The 19,247-nt window shown below is 40.2% G+C and overlaps 2 protein-coding genes across 3 annotated transcripts in view; both read left to right on the top strand.

Moving 5' to 3' along the window:
• LPCAT1 (lysophosphatidylcholine acyltransferase 1) overlaps positions 1–6,827 on the top strand; it is a 63,997-nt gene extending 57,170 nt beyond the window's left edge. The window contains exon 14 of one of the 2 annotated variants that reach the window (XM_051609656.1): positions 4,907–6,827. In XM_051609656.1, the coding sequence (XP_051465616.1) occupies positions 4,907–5,043 (137 nt within the window). In that variant the 3' untranslated portion in view covers positions 5,044–6,827. The remainder of the gene's footprint in view (positions 1–4,906) is intronic. The other variant, XM_051609655.1, reaches the window with a different exon arrangement.
• A 1,281-nt stretch (positions 6,828–8,108) lies between these two features.
• The window catches only part of CLPTM1L (CLPTM1 like), a 30,298-nt gene continuing 19,159 nt past the window's right edge, over positions 8,109–19,247 (top strand). The window contains exons 1-6 of the mRNA XM_051609654.1: positions 8,109–8,388; positions 9,060–9,160; positions 11,249–11,438; positions 12,620–12,762; positions 14,722–14,800; positions 18,254–18,371. Of these exons, the coding sequence (XP_051465614.1) occupies positions 8,197–8,388; positions 9,060–9,160; positions 11,249–11,438; positions 12,620–12,762; positions 14,722–14,800; positions 18,254–18,371 (823 nt within the window). The 5' untranslated portion in view covers positions 8,109–8,196. The remainder of the gene's footprint in view (positions 8,389–9,059; positions 9,161–11,248; positions 11,439–12,619; positions 12,763–14,721; positions 14,801–18,253; positions 18,372–19,247) is intronic.

Below are 19,247 nucleotides of genomic sequence, written 5' to 3'. Positions count from 1 at the left end.
CCCTGAAACACTTGTATTAGTAACATTTCTTATTTTTCTTTTGTAAAGCCAGATGCCTTAATTACCAATGGAGGTCTCAAGAAAAATTTAAATTATTTTAAAACCATAGAGCTTCACTGATTAGAAAATGTGACAAAAGCTTCAAGGAGTAGGAAGGAGGACTCTGTCACAAAGGCAACTCTGCTTCCAAAGAAACAAAAAACACTTGCCAGTAATTTCTATGATTAAATTTGTAGGATTGTGCTAAAATATGATGGTTTTGTGATTAGAAAACTAGAGATTTGAACCTTCCACATGTTAGAGTAATTTAAAACAAGATTTGAAAGACAGGAATTTTAGCAGAGGGAAATCTGCAGCAAATGCTAGTTTTTTAAATAGCAGGAGGTGTTTTAAAGCTCATTAGGATATTGGAATGTGTCCTTAGGACATCCTGACGTCTACTTGCTGTGATTATGTAACATATATTTTAGTCAGTATGTAAGGGAAGGCACATGAACTGTAGTCTGGGTGTATCACACCTTCTCTACGAGACTTTTTATGGCACATGGCTCCAACTGGTTGGCTAAGGTAGTTATCTTTTGCTTTATATGTGAGCTTGGGAATTTGAGAATTTCAGAGCACAGAGGATGAGACAGAATTCCTGAGACACATGTCTGAAAAGAAGAAAAAGGTAAGCTTAGTATCCCATGGACAACTTTGGGGTGAGAGAAGCTGTAGGGGAAGAGATACTCTGTCCACATCTGTGAAAGCAAAGAAAGCTGATTGAAGTTGGCTGAATATGAGTGTGCCTTATTTGCACGAATGGTGCATGTAAATTGGAATCTGTCTTGTGAAAACCATTTGGTTTCATATCCGTTTTCATGAGGAAGATGTTTTCTAATTGTGGTGAGTGTTAATTATATGTGTGCAACTCTGCTGTGCAGAGTGTTTGGGTTGAACAGCACTGCAGCCTGCAGTAGACAGGCCCTGAAGCACAACAGTGCATAGTGAACAGGCACTGAAAATCCTGTGTGTCAGTGACTGCAGTTCTGAACTGCTGCTGAAGGAGGCCAGTGACCAGAGCATTGTTTGCTTGGTGGAAGCAACCATTAAAAAAAAAAAAATCACAAACCAACAGTTAGCTTCTGTAATTAATGGTGATGCTCCCTCTTTTGTGAGATTGTTAAACAAGGTAGAGACATAACAGGATGAATTATAGCATGGAGTACTCATCAGCCTGCATGGAAATGTTGTTAGATTACACATAATGTCACAGAAGCTGAGATGAATTAATGTAATTCAGGTCAGGCTGCAATATTGTACTGCCTCATAGTGATAGAAAAGCCATATAACTGTATGGTGGTACACTCAGACTTTATTGAGGGTTGAGCCCTGCAGCACATTGCATTACTGCAGCAATGTTCATCACAACTCACCCATCAAACTCTGACAGCTGAAGTGTTTTAGTAGTTTCACATAAGTAGCCTTTTTAAAAGGCACCCAGCTAGACCAGCTGGGTTGCAACAGTCAAGTTCCAGTGGCTTGCTGCAGTGTCAGAAGTGAAAGCTTCCTTTCCCCCTCACCAAACACTGACACACAAATGCTTTCCATTAAAATATAACAGATTTTACAAATGATTGTTTTGTTTTAACTGGTGATCCCAGCAGGCTCTAAATTTACAGGGAGACATATGAAGAAATTACTTCATTTCTTTGCAATAATTTAATTATCATTTATCACACAAAAAATGCAAGGGTGTGAAGGCATTTGACATTTCTGATGAGCATTTCACTGCTTTTACGTAACACTGCCATCCCTTGCCCGTTGAGCTCTTCTATCAAACTGAATTTTTATGTACTGTATGAGAGGTCCAGCTACAGCTTTGCTATTCTTATATGGTTAAGCAAGTATCTGTATTTTGAATGGATTTTAAGTAACCCAAAAAAAATCACAAACCCCAAGATATCTAAAAAGTATGTATTTTTTCCCCCCTTCATTTATATTTCTTCAAACAGCATAAAACCCCTGAAACCAAGCAAATGTTTAGGAGTTGGGGAAGCACGTTTAAACCACTGTCTCTACCACAGTAAAGGAAGTGCTATTACAGACTTCACAGGCATCTGCTGCTGTAAGCAGATACACTTACAAGGCCTTATAGGCAATTTGTAAGCCTTATGGAGAAATTAGGTTGTACACCTAATTTTATACCAATTAATTACACTATATGTTTCAATGCATTTATTGTAGCCAGAATACTCTTACTGTGATAAAAAACAGCCAGGCTTGTGTGTGTGCTTGCTAATTCTACTTTGAAGGCGGAATACTTAGGTCACAAAGGTTGAAAAGGAGATGAGTGCAGTAAGGATGGGATACAACTTCTTTAGTGGCAAAGATGCAGGAAGGAAATAGTAGAATTTGGTACACAGCTCTTTTTAAATATTTTAATGCAAACTGAATGGGTTTGTTAGCTATTTTAAGCATGGTTGGAGTATGGTTTTATTCATAATCTGTAGGGAACATTTTTCTGGAAGAGGGAATGTTTGCATACCATGATAAATTTCCTAAAGCAGATATATTTTTATTCGTTTATGAGCTCCCTTACAAGGCCATCTTTAGTATTGCCATTAAGTTATTCTTCCTAGTTTACATTATCATGTGGTAAATACAGCTTTTTCTGTTAACTGTTTTAGTCACATTCTGCTCTCTACTCCTTCAATATTATATTCTCATTTTGAAAAAAAATGGACCCAGGTTCTGCAGCCTGTATTATCTGAGTGCCACATGCTATAGATCCCATGATGGCAGAAACACTATATAAATACAGATTTGCACATATCATGGGGCTGAACTAGGATGGAAAAAAAAAATTTCAAAAATTCTGATAACTAACAAAATCAGATCAATTTTCCCTTAGCTCAGAGTGTGGGTTATAAGGCTTTCTTTTGCTTAATGTGAAACCTCTGGGTTTTTTCTAGCAGCCCTTTCATGACTGTCTTAGAATTAAGAAATTATAAATATGTTGGCCAAGAGTTTTACATTAGCAAAACTTAAGTTCAGCTTCTAAAGTCAGATTGAAGCACAGAAGTTCCCTGTAAACCCCGTACTCCAGATGGTAAACCCTGCACTTTTTAGGTATCTCAGGTTTAGCTAGTTTGGAAAAGTTCAATTACTTAATGTGGCTAGGTCCTTATAAAAAAAACAAACAAAAAAAGCCCCAAAAAACCAAGAGTAGGTTCAACAGTTCAAAATGGACAATAAGAACACCATCAGTGCCATTGATAATTAGTTATTAATTAATATTAATTAACCAGTCCAGCAAAACTGTAGGATCTGTTACACAGATGAGCAGGAAGACTGAGATGGTCATTCAGGTAATTTTGCAGTCCCGACTGGGTAGAAATTAAGCCATCTGTTCGTCAATCAGTATAGTTTCTTGGAGGTACTGCAGCATCGTGTATCCAAGTAATGTCTAGCTCACTTGGCAGTGCAGCCAGTGAGGTTTCATCTGTTCTGCCTGCCTTTTTTCTTTGAATGCTACAAAAGTATTCAGGCCTTAAAACTCTCCAGCATCACCTCAGAGGAATAAACATAATTCTATGCTACAGCTAAAGTAGTGTACTGGGTATACATGTTAGTCACCAATACACTGGGATCAAAAAGTGCATAAATTATGTAATACTGAGGTAAAAGTACTGAGAGAATGCAGCTGCAAAGGGATTATCCATTAGATGTGTCTGGACTTGCACCTGTGAATATTTTCTGCATCTCACAGTGATCAAGTTAAGACATTCTCTTTCCCTAGGAAACCTTTTAGATTTATTTCAAGATCATAATTTGACTTCTACAAATGGAGGGGTAATTTGTTTTGTAGAAAAACAGCTTTTTTCCCCAGATGGTATGGTGTGCTTCATCATGTGTAATGGGATTAAACTGAAGTGGGTGATAAAGAGAGCAGAGGATTTAAGAGGCTTATGAAATGCAGGGTTTATGTTGCTGTCAAATGTGCCGAGACCTTTTTGCAGCAGTTGACGCTCTGCTGAGGCTGTCTTTCAAGTTCGTTAGGCAAAATAATTTTGCTAGTTGTACAATGAAAATGGCTGCTTGTTCCATTTTCTTTAGCAAAGTGGCAGAGCAGAGTATTCCTGTGGATAACTTACTTGTTGGGGTTTTTTTACCAATGTAGTTATTATGCTACTTTATTCTGAGCTGAATTGCACAGAGCCATATGAACATCAGAGCTCATTTGAGGGATCTCACAAAAGGTGCTGTACGATAAGTTGTTGATACAGTGTTAAGTTGCAGGTTTTTTCACTTGGATATAAAATAATGGAAGCAAGAGAAAAGTCATGACTACTTTTGTAATGTTCTGTATTATTATGAGTAGGGTGTTACTTGAGAGTGCCAGTTCTTAGCCAAAGAGTTGGCTGTACAAAAATGAGAAAAGCCCATCAAGGCCAGCGTGCAGCAAAGCTTTCACTCCGCAGTTCTCCTTTTCCCACAGTAAAGAAGGATCTTTTCTGCCTCTTGGGCTGGTGAATTCAATTTTCTCTATCCGTAGCTCTTGCTTGGTCTGTCTGTTCATCTGTAGGTGTGTTGCAGCCTGAGGGAGACCTCACTGCCTCTTAAGTGACATTTATGGACTCTTCTCCTTGAGCTGTAAACAGCAGGTGAGTGTAACTCACGTTCTGGTAATGCCACCCAAAACTAAGGGCCCATGTACTGCTTTAGCTTGTGCCTGCTGCCAGGTAAAGGATTGCTTTTTCTTTTCCTACACTTGAAGTGCTGCAGGTGTGTCCAGGTGACAGCAGGGCTGAAAAGAGCTTATGAGATTCTCCTTGTTCCTAGGAACAATAAGAAATTTAAATTTAGAAATGTAGTACAATGAAACGTTCAATTGGATAGGCTTTTGACTCTCTGTCACTTTCAGTGTGTGCCTGTTTACTTCGAAGTTCCAAATGCAGCATCTATAAATGGGGTAGCAAACAAAGTCTCCGCATGGATACTGAAGAAAGCCGAAGCTCAGACACTTTTCATCCTACCATGGTACTGGAAAAATTCATCTGATGATGAGTTATTTCTAAGTCAATGAATGTATATGGGGAAAACCCAAATACATGTCTTTTTATTCACTATCCAGCATTAAAACAATTTTGTATTTTAAATGGTAAAGAAATAAACTTGTAAAGACCTTGTATGCCCTAAGTATATATTTTTGTCCAATGTTTTCATTTATAATAAAGTTCAAGCAAAATATTTCTTATATTTAAGAAGGGGGGGTTAGGCAACCAAGTGCTGTACTTTGCAGACTACAAAAGCAGTTTTTAAGTAAACTTCTAAAAATGAAATTGTATTTTTAAATATGTGGATTAGAATTTCTTAAGTTAAACATCACTCCTTGGCAATTGTATATACGTAGACAAAAAGAAAAACCATTGAAGCTGCTTCTCCCTGTGGTTGTTTGCATTTGGTGATTTGTTTATATTGCTTTCTCAAATTGCTCCAAGGGTATTAAGAGCTCCATGTAAATCAGTAACATTAGAAATAGAAGTAAATTTCTTTAGAAGTGATAGATCTTGTTTCCTGGAGGAGGACCAAGACTAAGCATCTGCTAACCTTGATGTGCTATACAACTTCAGTGTTGTGGCTGAAAATATTTGGCATCTGTTCAATGGGACCACTTTCTAAACCTTTTTGTAATTCCAAGCATCTCTCCGGCTGTGCAAGATATTTCTAATTTCATCACAGGTACTAGTTCAACTTTTCAGAAGAATAAAATTAAGTTACCAACAAGCTGAGAAATAATTCAGAAAAAGAATAATTGTTTCATCTCTTGAATTATTGTTAAAGGGTATAATTTATATATTTTGGAAAAAATATTGCTATGTTTTTTGAAAACACTTGAGAATTTAACTGCAAAAGAAAAAAAGTTAACCTTTTGAATGATCAAATTTTGGAATTTTCTCATATGGCTACTGAATCCCAAGTTAGGCACTGCCATGAAGAGGATGTAGTTGAAAACCTGTGCTGACAAAGCAGGAAGCTGTTTTGTAGGAACTCACTTGCAAGGTATTATGTGCTTGTTCCTTCAGTGGTGCAACTTCTGTTGATTTCAAGGCTTTGCAAGCAGACCTGGTGTGTTTAAAGATGTATATTGGCTGCAAGCTTTTTCTTATAATAGCCCTTGGAAATGCAGTGTAAATCTGTAAAAATATGTAGTGCTACTGGATAGTAATAACCTGAATGCATATTTTCTGCTGTAAATCTCCCTCCTTTGGCTCCTGTGGTATGTGTACATAGACTATTACCTTTGCACTGAACTGACTATACTTCGTAACAGAAAAACAAAAACAAGTAGTGTACTAAAGATGACTGTATAGATTGTGGTTCCAATTGTGGAAATACTTTTGCAGAACAAAAAGTACAGCTTCAGTGCTACAAATTTGTTTTTTATATTTTTTATTAACATGCATGGAAGACTAAGGATAATATTTTTTAAAAATGAACTTGTTTTTGTACATTTTTCAATGTTTAAAACAGTATAATTTAACATTACCTCCGAATACCAGTGATCAGTCAGTTCTTAAAGGAAATACCTCAATTTGAGCATTCTTCTCTTGTTAGTTGAAGTGGACTCTAGCGTGTGATGAACTGAGCCAAATGATGTGGGTGCTTAGACTATGCTATGTAAGTTGTATGATGATACCCTAAAAGGGAATTAAATGATACACGACAAGTGTTGATGTGCTGTATGCAATCATGGCTCATTCTGCCCAACTGGACATTTTCCTTATGAAAAGCTTGTAAATTGAATTTTCAGCGTGAAGCCAAATTAAAAATGAAACAACAAATGTTTACCTTCCTCTGGATTATTTTTTTTCTATAAAGTTTATGTTTTTTATAAACAACAAGGTATACAAGAAAGGATGCATATCGTAACTGTGAACAATACTGAGTCTGTATAGGGTTAGGGATGCTTTGTTGACGTATGTTCTTTGTGGCAGTGCCTGTAGGAGAACAGTGTTTACCTGGCGTGGGATTATGAAATGCAAGGGCTTTTTTAAGGGTTTTTTGTTTGGGTTTGGGCTGTCTGATTTTGGTTGGTTGTTGGGTTTTTCTTGAGGGGGAGCAGGTTTTGGTTTGGCTGTTGGGGTTTGGTTTGGTTTTCTCTAAGGATCACAAGGATAATCATTCCAGTTCTATTTTTTGTGCTTAAGTGATATTAAATTACTAAGACTCAGAAAATCCCTACATTTTCTGGAGGAGAACAGGTCTGGCTGAATTAGATTGAAGTCGCTCTGGCTACTTTTAGTTCCCTTGGAAACAGAGAGTCTGTGACTCCAGCCACCTACGTATGTGAGAGCCTTAAAACAGAGAGTGGAAAAAGGCATCCTGAGGTCCAGGGGATGTCAGGTGAACCATTAATGTGAGCATTTGTGCTAATGCAAATGAAACACTGGGGGAGTTTACCAGAAAAATGACACGTTCCTCATGAAGATTTCAAGGGAAGGCTTGTTGGTGTTTTGCTTACTTTCAAGTGACGAGGGGGATGCGGATTTAGAGCATGTTCTTTGGCCAAAGTCAGGCTGGTCATGCAAGTGGTTTGTGTGACACAACAGACATCTGCAAGCGGTAACAACGCATGTCATTTCACCCTGGGTAAGAAATACGTGAATCTTCTATTATTGGGATTTAACCTAGTTATTTCTCCTCTCAGCGACGCCCTCCCCGTCATGCAGCAACGGGACACGCTTCCTTACCAGGAGAGCAGCTTTAAAACCCGGAGCTGCGAGGGCAGCGACTGACCCCGGGGCAGGATCGCTGACGCTGGGCCGCCCCCCCGACTCTCCGGCCGATGGACACGGCTCCCCCGAGGCCCTGCCCCAACTCCTAGCTCCCAGCCCCTCAGCGCCCCGTCCTCCCCTTTCCCCGCACCTCGGCGGCCCGGCCTCACCTCCCGGGCCCCGGGCGGTGTGAGGGCCCCTCCGGGGGTGCGGACAGGCCGGACGCCCAGGCCGCGGGCCTCCCCTCCGCCCCGCGCCGTGACGCAGCGCCGGGCGCCGCCCGCAGCCGCTTGGGGCGGCGCTTCCTGCGCCCGCCGGACGTGACGGCGGCCGGGGGGGATGCCCGGGCGGCGGCGGCGGCGGCGGCAGCGGGAGGGCCCGGGGCGGCCCGGCTGATCCCGAGCGGCGCGGGGCTGGCGGGGGGGCGGCCGCCGCCATGCTGAGCCGCAGCTCGTTCAGCAGCCTGGCGGTGGGGGTGTTCGCCGCCTACGTGGCGCACACCTGCTGGGTGATGTACGGCATCGTTTACACGCGGCCCTGCCCGGCGGCGGCTTCGGCGGGGGGCGGCGGCGGCGGCGGCGCGGCCGGGTGCGTCTGGCCCTACCTGGCGCGGCGGCCGAAGCTGCAGGTGAGCGGCGGGGGGAGAGGGCCAGCCGGGCGGGAGCTGCCCCTGCCGGACCCCGCTTCGGCCTTCTCCGGGGTGCGAGGGGGTCCGGCCCCGGGGCGGGGGCGGGGGCGGCAGGGCCTGGCCGGGGCCGTCCCCTCCGGCCGCGGGATCGCGCTGGCTGGGCTGACACTGCGCTCAGGCCGGGCCCCGGCGCTGCCCCGGGTTGTGCCGCCGCAGAGCTGCGGGGGGAGCGCGGTGCCGGGGCTCTGCCCGGGGCCTGAGGCCCTGGCTGAGGCGCAGGGTGAAGGGGAGGGGGCTGAAAGGGGGGTTTGTTTTTGGGTTTTCCTGCGTCTGTCGGCCCTGGCACTGATGGAGCAGCCTGAGTGGGGAAACGGCCCGGCTCTCTTGGAAATCCCTGACTTCAACTTCCAGAAGAGGTCATCCGAGCAAAACGCCCGCAGTGGCTGTGTTACGGTGTGTCTCTGCCCCCAGAAGGCGGGACGGGACGGGACAGCCGGAAGCTATTTTAGACTTATTTTGAGAGCACTGGCTTCTTTCACAACGTATGCAACCACCGTCGTGTGACCAGGGAAGTTAGGGAAGCTGAGGTAGAGATCCGCTCTCTGTGTGCACGGATGATTTCGTTTAATGTTTTCGTACTCTGATTTCTCTGTACTGTGTTTTTATTTCAGTTAAGCGTGTATACTACCACACGGTCAAATATTGGTGCCGAGAGTAGTACAGATCTGGTTTTGAATGTGGAGGACTTTGATATTGAGTCCAAATTTGAAAGGTAAGTATCTGAGCTGTGAGTCCCTTGCTTCATTCTGAAGTGTGTGTCCTAACTAGTAGTTACATGTGTGGAAGTATATGCATGAAGTAAGGTAGGCTGTTTGTTATAGTTGTGTTGAAAGAGCAGAGTTGTTCTTCCATTCTTTGTTTTGGGGTTAAAGCTGGTTATGCATGCTGTATAGCCTGTTCAGCTGACATGTGTTTTCAAAAGGTAACAATTGTATTTGCTACGTTAAGGCAGGAACGATATTGGTTGGATTTCAGCCTTAGAATTGAGGGTGAAGTGCTGCTGTTGGTTAAAACAGCATTTTTCTCTTTAGTTAAGAGTTCCTAGGATATTTCATTAATTAAACATCGGTAAAGTGCCTACCTTGGCGGAAATGGTGTGCTAAGTTCATGTGGCACTGAAGAATAGACTTTTGGACAAGCTTTTCTTTCATTGAAAGTTATCTCATATTTGCAATAAAAAAGTTTGCAAAATAAAGCTATACTAGTAAATACTCAAATTCTTGTTTTTCTTCTGTAGACATTACAAATCTTGAATGATGTCCGATGTTGTCTATCTTAGAATTCACTCTAAACATTAATCTCAGTAGCTATGCTAGATACATAGTTCACCTGTGATGCACTAAGCTTAAGTATCGGTTGGTTTGGATCAGAATACTATTTTCAGCCACATAGACAAATGTTTTACAGACTGTGCTTTGCTTATAATGCTTTCTGTAATGAAAATCTAAGTTTAAGTGCTTGAGACTTTCCTGTAATAATGTGTGTAGTCAGTTCTTAATAGCTGTGGCTTCATACCTGGAATAGAAGTCTTTCCTTATGTTGTAGCAGCATGATTTCTATAACTGTTTCAATGCTGCTAATAATAAAAATAAGCCTTCATTTTCTGGTAGTTAAGGGTTTTGAAATCTTCTGAAAGATGTTGGTGACAAGATGGAATAAGATTGTGTCCTTAGACAAATTTCTGAGTATAACACTACACTCTGTGTTAGTCTACAGTTAAAATCATAAAATGGTTTGGGTTGGAAGGGACCTTACAGATCATAAGAGTTCCAACCCTCTGCCTTGGCAGGGGCATCTCCCACTAGATCAGGTTGCTCAGGGCCCCATCCAACCTGCCCTTGAACACGTCTGGGGATAAAGCTTCCACAACTTCCCCGGGCAAGCCGTTCCCGTGTCTGACCACCCTCAAAATAATTAGAACTGCTTGTTTCATACTCCAGATTTTCTGCCCCACTTTTTTTTTTTTTTCCCTTAAAATAGTCTCCTTATTCTTGACTCTCTTGTCACAGAGTCTCCAAGGTTCTTTCACTGTATGTGTTTTCTATAATTAAAGAATGTGTTGGTCTGCAATTTTCATCATATTTAATTTCATCTCTGACAGGGGTGAAAATAAAATAATTGTTTCACTGACACAGTCTGTGAAGCTATTGGAAGTATTCAGAGAAAAATAACCGGAGTAATTTTACAGGAATAGAGGAGGCTATGCAAGGTTTTCTTGGCTAACACAAAGGGAGGGAATGACTTCATGGTGTGAAGCTCCTACCTAGAGTTTTGTGTTTGGCATGCCATAGATGAGAAGATACTTTATTCCTGAAAAGTGCTTGGCAAAACTTTGTGATTTTCTTTATAAGCTTGCATATACGATCTTGTATACCATCTGTGATGCATATTCAGCACAGAAGGCTATTTTCTACAAGTGCTGTGATAACTTTGGTCCTATGACCCATCGGCAGCACAAAACAACAGAAGAACTGATGCAGTCCTGGGTTACCTCAGGTAATAAAGGATGAATTGGACAAAGATTAAATTACCTTGATAGTAGTAGAACTTTGGAAATGCAAATATTATGATACACATTGGAGTATATAAACTGATCCTATTCAGCCACAGCTCATTAGGAGATATTAGCCAGAACTAATTGTTGTGTGCCAGGCAACCCAAGTGTTTTTTATTTTTTTTTTTAATGTCTCCAACCTTTTTTTGCTCGCTTCTAGAAAAGTGATTCAGTGATCCTTATATGTAATAGCTAAATATTTCAATGTGTGGTATGTTATCTCATAACATTTATTTTGTATTTTAGAACAGTGAATGTCTCTGTACCAAAGAAAACCCGAAATAATGGCACATTGTATGCGTATGTATTTCTTCATCATGCTGGCATGTTGCCTTGGCATGACGGTAAGCAGGTGCACATAGTAAGCCCTCTGACCACGTACATGATCCCTAAACCAGAGGAGATTAATTTGCTCACTGGAGAATCAGCCACACAGGTAGGTGGTTTTTTCATCTATAGATGGACAACTGCAAAAAAACCTAGTTTCTTCTAGTGTGTGCCACTCTTGCATCTCTACGCTCATGATGGTATTAGGGAAAAAAAAAATCAATGCCTCTATTCTTGATTGTCAGCTTGTACGCTAATAGCAGACCACTCAGCACAGCAGAGGTAGAGCCTTCTATGCCACTGGCTGCTATCAAAACACTTCCCTAATTAACATTAATTACTTCTTTAAGGATTCATTGCTTTTGGTAGAAATGGTATATTGTTCTGTAGCAACATGGTGCTGCTATGTATAGTCAGTTGGATTAATGTGAAATAATATGGTTTGCATTTGTAAAACAGTGGTATGAACTTGATTTTGACATTGGTGAATGATCAATGTCAAATTTAAGAGAAGAAGCTAGTCTGCTTTGACAAATGCTGTGATTACTCATGGGGGGCAAGGAAATGTAGTGTTATTTAATTAAATGCTCAACTATGAGGTAAAATAGTCATTAACAAGTGGAGCCTGAGGATTTCACTCTGTTCTTTGGCATCTGAAATACACCTGTAGCCAACAGTGCTGTTTCTAAGTCCTGTCAGAATAAAGTTGAAAATTAGTTGTGGCTAGAGTCCAGCACTGAAAGTCAGACCAGGTGGTGTACATCCAAAAAAAAGCAAGTAGAATGCCTGGGGATAAGTGTTTACTGAAAACTCAGGTCATACTCGGTTTCAGCTCTGCTCTACATAGCATTTGGAAGCTCAGAAGTTAAAAACAAATGGTCTGACTTTTCAGTCTCACAAATTAATTCAGTTCATCATCTACACCATCCTTTTGACTATTTTGAAGTAATATCTGATTGTTCTACAGTCCTTAGTTTCAAGTGACTTTTTCTTACTGGTATCTAGATTCCTATGGTATTAAAATCAATTAGCTGAATATTCCTTCTTGATGAGCAAGGCTGTGAGTGGGCACAGAAGTTTTTCAGTGGTAGGTCATGGTGGGCCTTTTACAGTCTGTTCTGTTGTATTGAAACAAAATACTTGGTCTGGTCAAATTAAGGCAAAGTGATTCTTAGTGGGCTTCTGTTCTGTGATGTAGTTATTTATTCCATAGTTCATGTGAGTTTGGATATTATCCTATTCAAAACTTTGTATTGTTTGTCAGTATGTATGCATATTGTCTTTTTAAAGCAAATTGAAGCAGAAAAGCAGACCAGTGCTCTAGACGAACCCGTCTCTCACTGGAGGTCAAGATTAACCTTAAATGTCATGGTGGAAGACTTTGTGTTTGATGGATCATCCCTCCCTGCTGATGTTCACCGTTACATGAAGATGTAAGTCAGTGACTTAATTTTCCTGGATTTGTTACTGTAAACTTACTGCACATTTCTTCAGAAATCCTCCCTGGTCTCCTTTAGTATTTTATGTTTAAATCAGATCTTAGGAGACAAGAATAGATCATCTTAATGCTTGCGTTTTGTTAGTGATGATTAATAAGATACACTGGAAAAAGCCTTATTGGAAATACCTGGTTTCTGGGCAGCTGAGAGTTTAGAATACTTTTTTGTATGGAGTTGTCGTATTAAGACAAATCAAAACTACAAAGTCACAAGTAAAATGCTACAGCAGACTTCATATCCCCTTGTTCTCAATTCATACTTCTAGCCTTTAAAGCTCAAAACCTTTAAAGGTCTTTTGACCTTTCCAGTTACCCTTCATCTGCGAATTATCTGTAGAAACTACAAGTGCTCAAGAGGCACAGCTGATCTCCTGTATCTTTTTTCTCCCTTTATGATTGGCATTATTTTACTTTGAGAATGTGTGTTCCTACATTATCTAATTTTATCAAGAAAATATTAAAGAGTAGGGATAGGTTTTTAGGCCACTAACTGGAGGCAGTAACTTCTGTTCACAGCTTGCTTAAATTATTTCCAGTGTTAACCATATAAATAGTGCTGCATTGGCTTGTGCTGCTCTATGTTTATGCCTTTCTCTAAAAGTATCCTCTTAAATCCAGAAGTAGTTGCTTAATCAGGAGACCCTGGGGTTCTTGGATACCTTCCCAGCCAGAATAGGTAACCTTAGCACTCAATAACATAGGCCCGTAACACGGAGGAGTTGGACTGGGGTTGATGAACGAGGATACTTTTTCTAGTCATGTTTCAATACCCATCAGTGATGTTTTGTCATTGCATTGTACAGGAAATAGTTGGATATGAAATAGCCTGCTGCAGTTCCACTAGCAGTATCTTTAATTGTAGTTACAGTGTAGAAATGTAAACCTCTTCAGTTAAATATCCAAACAGTATTTCTGACCTTCCATTTAATACTTTTCTGTATTACTGTTGCCCCTTGCGCATTTAGTACTGAGTCTTAGCATGCATAGAGACTTCTTTCTTTTGCCAACAACTAAAATTCAACTTGCAGGCTCTAAAACGCTCCGTTATGCTAATTCCATAGACTTTTACCAAGAACATCACAGTGTAGGTGGATACCTTTCTAGTCAAGAACTTTTAGAATGTGTCTCTCTTTGTACTTTTCTAAGATAGTGAAAAGGCAACTGCGTATAGGTCATAATTTGCTAAACAACTTCCCAGTGGTCATTTTTATAGAGGCCTCAAAGGCTGGTAAGTTTCTAGTGGTTTCATGCAGGTTGGTGAGGTAATAGAACAATCCAAACCAATGCTTCTGTTGAGAAGGCTGAGAATATTGAGGCTCTTTGTGTGCCTTCTCCAGTATTATCTAGTAGTATTGAGGTGTGCATACCAGCCATCGTGTTCACAGTCCCATGCTAGCTAGAGCATGTGCTGTTGCTCACCTGATATGTGTCATTGGGGGTGCACAAGAGTGGGGGAGATGGTGGAATTTGTTGCAGTAGGAGAGGGATACTTGAGACAAAGGATACAAATATATGGTAGTAAACGTCAGCATGTTTCTCTTCAACAAACTCTTTAATTTCCACTACCCTTGGTCATGCAACAGTTTCAGCATCATCAAAACCAATTTCATTTGTCTTTTTTTTCTTGCTTATTCTGTCTTTCTACAGAAAAGTAAAAATAAACTAAAAAGAGAAATATGACATGCCCAATTTGTTATACTGACATCTCTCAAGGAAAGACTCCAAGCTAGTTTCTTCTTTCCTGCTGTGTGTTAAAGGAGAATGTGCCTGGTAAAAGCCAGGGGGAAATGGCTACATGGGTCGATCTGAAAGTGATAACTGAGTGCTAATTTGAATAAAAGTAGTTTTCTTTTTAGATCACTGCAGTCATAAAATCCATGTTTAAACATCCTAGGGTTCAGTTGGGGAAGACAGTGCATTACCTTCCAATATTATTTATTGATCAGCTAAGCAACAGAGTGAAAGATTTGATGGTGAGTAATAGAAAACCTTTAATTGCATTTAACGGTTTTAACAGTAATCTTCAATGTTGTTTTAATTAAGATTTTGTTATAGGTTGTTTGCTGTAATGAAAAAGTATAAATTCACAAAAGAACTCTGTCAAAGATTGTTTAATCTAATGTGGTCAGCTGTGGTAACTGCAGAGGCTGGGTCTGGATTCTTCAATAATGGATTACAGAAGGATGAGATCTCTGGAGGTTGCTAGTCTAATGCCCCTGCTCAGTGTAGGGTCACTTAGAGAGGGTTGCTCAGAACCATCTTCTCGTTGGGTTTTGGGTATATCCAAGGATGGAGATGCAATATCCTACATGAGCAAGCTCTTCTAGTGTTCAGTTGCCCCTGCAGTTAAAAAAAAGTGTTTTCACACATATAAATAGAGTTTTCTGTATTCTGTTTTTGCCCAACTCTTATTGTGGGAAACGATGTAGTTTCCCTACTACAGGTTACTCATGGCACTCCCTTATATTTAAACTCTTTTCACCTTAGCAGCAGTTATTTAGCAATCAGAGTTTCTGAGAACAAGGGTCTTGGGGAATGTCTCAAAACTATTAAAATCAGTATGTCTGGTTTTGTCTTCTAGTATGTCTTCTAGACTGAAGTCCTGGTAGATGTAAACTTTACATAGTAGACCTTTTAAATTGTCTTTCCAAGTCATTCGCTTTAGCTCAAACAAATAATTTTGTTACTTAGTACTGGGGAGTCTTCTTTAAGAACTTGTCTCCCTCACCCCAAGCTTATTTGGAAAAATAAACTCCCAAGCAATTGCTACAAATCTTGGCAGCAGCTAGTTTTGTCCAGTATTTCTTTAAATATTCTTTTGTGATGTCTTTATCAGTGGTTATTGTCCTTTGTTTTGAGTTTCTTGCCACAGCTCTTTCAGTTCAGTATGTTCATATGAGCTTCTAACTGATCAAGTCATGTACCCTCTTTACAGATAAACTCAGCATTCTCATGCGATTAGTAACATTCCTGCAGTTGTCATGCATGTCAGTTAATACTATTGTAACTCACTGCCTTAAAGTCATTAAAGATACTGAGAAGTGCTGCAAAGACTGTTCCATCAAAACTAGCCAACTCTCCCTTCAGCACTGGCTTCTTTGACTTCTCAGTAGTGACTTTACCAAACTGCTCACAAGCCCTGCAGAAAGAGTGGCCTAGTAGCATGCGTTCTCTCAGGTAATGAGAGGTAGATGATGGGGCAGGAAAGAATAAGGGAAGAAGGTGATACAGCTTTTGTGAAGCAAGGGTGGCATTTGACTGTAAGTAGGGGCATAGACACTGTCTGGTATGTCTGACCTGAAGTCATGGAGTTGAAGATGCGTTTTTTCCACTTGTGCTAGGCTGTAGATTCAAACTGACTACTGTTTTGACCCAGTAGTAGGTCTTCTAGGGTAAGTATGGTAGTCTAGAGGTTGTGTGTTCCTCATGCTCTTAAATGTTCTTACTGATGCTGGGGGTTTGGGGACTATACAAGATTCTGATTTAAGAAAGAGAAAACACTGATGTTCCTATCACTTAACTTACCTGCTTTATTTACACACTGTTTTCTGGTACTGATACAGCAGAGTGCTAGAAGTAATATGTGATGTTCTGAGGCTGTACTACAAGAGTAAGTTGTATTGCAGAGGTGTGGTAACTTACCAGTTTTCAGAGGCTTAGCAACCATCACACTCAACTAGGTTGTGAGGCAACACTTGTGGACTTTTAATTGTTCATTGAGAAGGACTTCCTTATAATCTTTGCTTTTGGCATTGAGGAGTTCCTATGTCTGTCTTGTATTGCAATCTGATTTTTGTCCCTACACTGCTCCTGACTCCTTAGTAGTGCTTTGCATGGAGTGCACTTTCTGTGTGTTACTTACCTGTGCATGTGCAAAATTTTTATCTGTCCTGTGCAGATAACATTTATTTTCCTCTTCTCCCATAAATGTTGATGCTATGCTCGATAGACTGAAAAACTAGAATGAGAATATAGTCATCCTTTTAAAAAGAAGCATGGAAGATGTTTATATAGCCTTTGATAAACAACTGTAGAATCTCTACAGCATTCTCTACCATTGGCTCTAACCACTTTGGTTTCACTCTCTTGGTTTTTTTCTTTTTTCCAAACAGTTCAGAGATATCTGGCACCGTTCTAGTTCCTCAAGCTTTCTTCCTGCTGTATTTATAGAACTCCATCAGCTTTCCTTTCTCTCCCTTGCATACATGCATGTTCTGCCACGGTCTGAAAAACTTAAAGGTCTTGGGAGAGTGATAGGATTGAGATGGATTTGTATTCACTGGAGGAGTGAATGGGAGAGTGAACATAATCCCCAGTTCACACCTGACTGATATATAGGGAGGGTGAAACCCATGTTCTGTAACATAATGATTGGAAGAACCCCATTCATCTCAGGTGTCAGCTAACTAATTGCTGTAGAAACAGCTACAGTGAAGAGTAGTCGGAGCAGTGAAGTTCAGAAATGGGAATTGATTGGCTAGTAATTAGGAGCCAAGAGCAATAGATCTTGAACTGTTGCAATTCAGAGTGCCTGCCTGTCTATAGTCCAAAGCTATCCTTCCAGGTTTAAAACATACTGCCTGAACTTGAACCTAGGTGGCTGTAAAGAATTCTAACATCTGTGAGGACAGGTTTTTTTCCCCGTTGTTATAAATCTGTTTGAGAGAATCACCTACCATGCAGAAGAAGCTGAGGCAATTTAGGACTTTTTTTTTTCCCCAGCTTAAAGGGGCCCCAGGTTTGTTTTTTTTATTGTAACTAGAATATTGGTGATACTGCAGGATTGGCTGAAATTTATTTTTGTTGTGGGAGGAAGATTTGTGTGACACTCTATATCCCAAAGTTTTCAGGCAAAGTAACTTGCTTAGCTTAACTGTGGTGTTTTCATCAGTCTGATCAAGTAGCATCATCTGGCCTCCCCATATTTTGCTCTGGTATGAGTCATAACTTTAGTTTCTCTCAAAACCAGCCTCAATTTAGGCAAGTTCTGAGTGTGGCCTTCAGTATATGATTTTTTTCTTTTTTCTTCTAGGTTGGGTAATTTTAGCAAATACATTCAGTGTAGAACTGTCAAAAGAGAGAATTACCATAAGGACACTTTCCCCACTTGTTCTGAGATCAGGCCCTCTGGACTTTGTATCTAAGTATCTCCAAGGCATTTCTGTACAGCAACAGTGAGGTTTCTATAAGAATTTAAACAGAACAAATGGCTAATATATCATTTTTGAGGCAAAAACCCCAAAGATTTCAAGCATAGTCTAGAAATCTGACATCTTAATCCCTTTCCAAAGACAAGCTGACCTCTTAAAATTGTGTGGTTACATCATAATGTGATTTAATAATTTCCCTTTATAAAAATAAATAAATTGAAATAATGGTTGCAATTTTTCTGCTCTTAAAGATGAAACTGTCTTTTTGAAATACAGGTTATAAATCGTTCAACAACAGAGCTACCTCTTACAGTGTCATATGACAAAATATCTCTTGGAAAACTCCGATTTTGGATCCACATGCAAGATGCTGTGTACTCCCTTCAACAATTTGGTATGTTTTTTAACTTTAATGACTTTAGGTAAAAAAACAACAAACAAAAACAAAACTTTTTTTTTTCCTCTAAGTACATAGGTGACACTTCATTCTCTCTACTTTCTAGTTAGCTGGTGAAAAAGTTTAATGCTACGAAGATGAGGATGGAAATTAAATGTTGACATCTGGTAGGAAACAAGTAGAGTTGAATTAACCATTTTAAAAGTACTAATTTATTTGCAATTTTATTTGGATAGTACTATGGTAAAAACATAGAAAACCAAAATAGAGGAGAGAATTTTTACCACAGACTTCCCCTGTCATCCTTGAGCGGAAAAGCTGGGTCAGTGTTACATAAGCTTTGATATCAACTATACACAGCTGGTCACTAGCCATATGCCTATGGTGAAATAGAAGTAGGCACAGCTAAGACTTCATGCTCAAACTGAGCGTGAGGAAGGATTCTGGGTTCTGGTCATACTGCTTCTCACACTTCAGAACTGGCTGGCCTCTCACTTTGGCTCAGTTACAAATTTATAAGGTAATTCAGATGAACTTGAGACTTTCCATGTAGGAAACAATTAAATTCTGTGTTTCGCTTAACTGTAACAGAGTCACTGTACACCTTGACTCTGAAGTCCGTATGCTGTGTTGGTGATTATATAGCCAAACTTCTGCTGTCTTTATCTGTTCCACTGATGCAGGCCTTTTTGAGTCTAATCACCACTCTGAAAAAATCCGTATCTCACTTTCAGGGTTGTCCTTGCTGACTTAGTTTTCTCATAGTGGGCTTGTTCATGCTAAAGAAAGGAACTGCATTGTAACTGGACGTATGTTGATGTATATGAATATAGGATTCTTTCAGGTCCTCTTTTAGGGTCTTCAGACAGCAAT

This window comes from Apus apus, chromosome 2 (assembly GCF_020740795.1).
Source record: "Apus apus isolate bApuApu2 chromosome 2, bApuApu2.pri.cur, whole genome shotgun sequence".
NCBI lineage: Eukaryota > Metazoa > Chordata > Aves > Apodiformes > Apodidae > Apus > Apus apus.
Note: the sequence above shows the minus strand (reverse complement) of the source record. Positions and strands in the feature narration are given on the sequence as shown.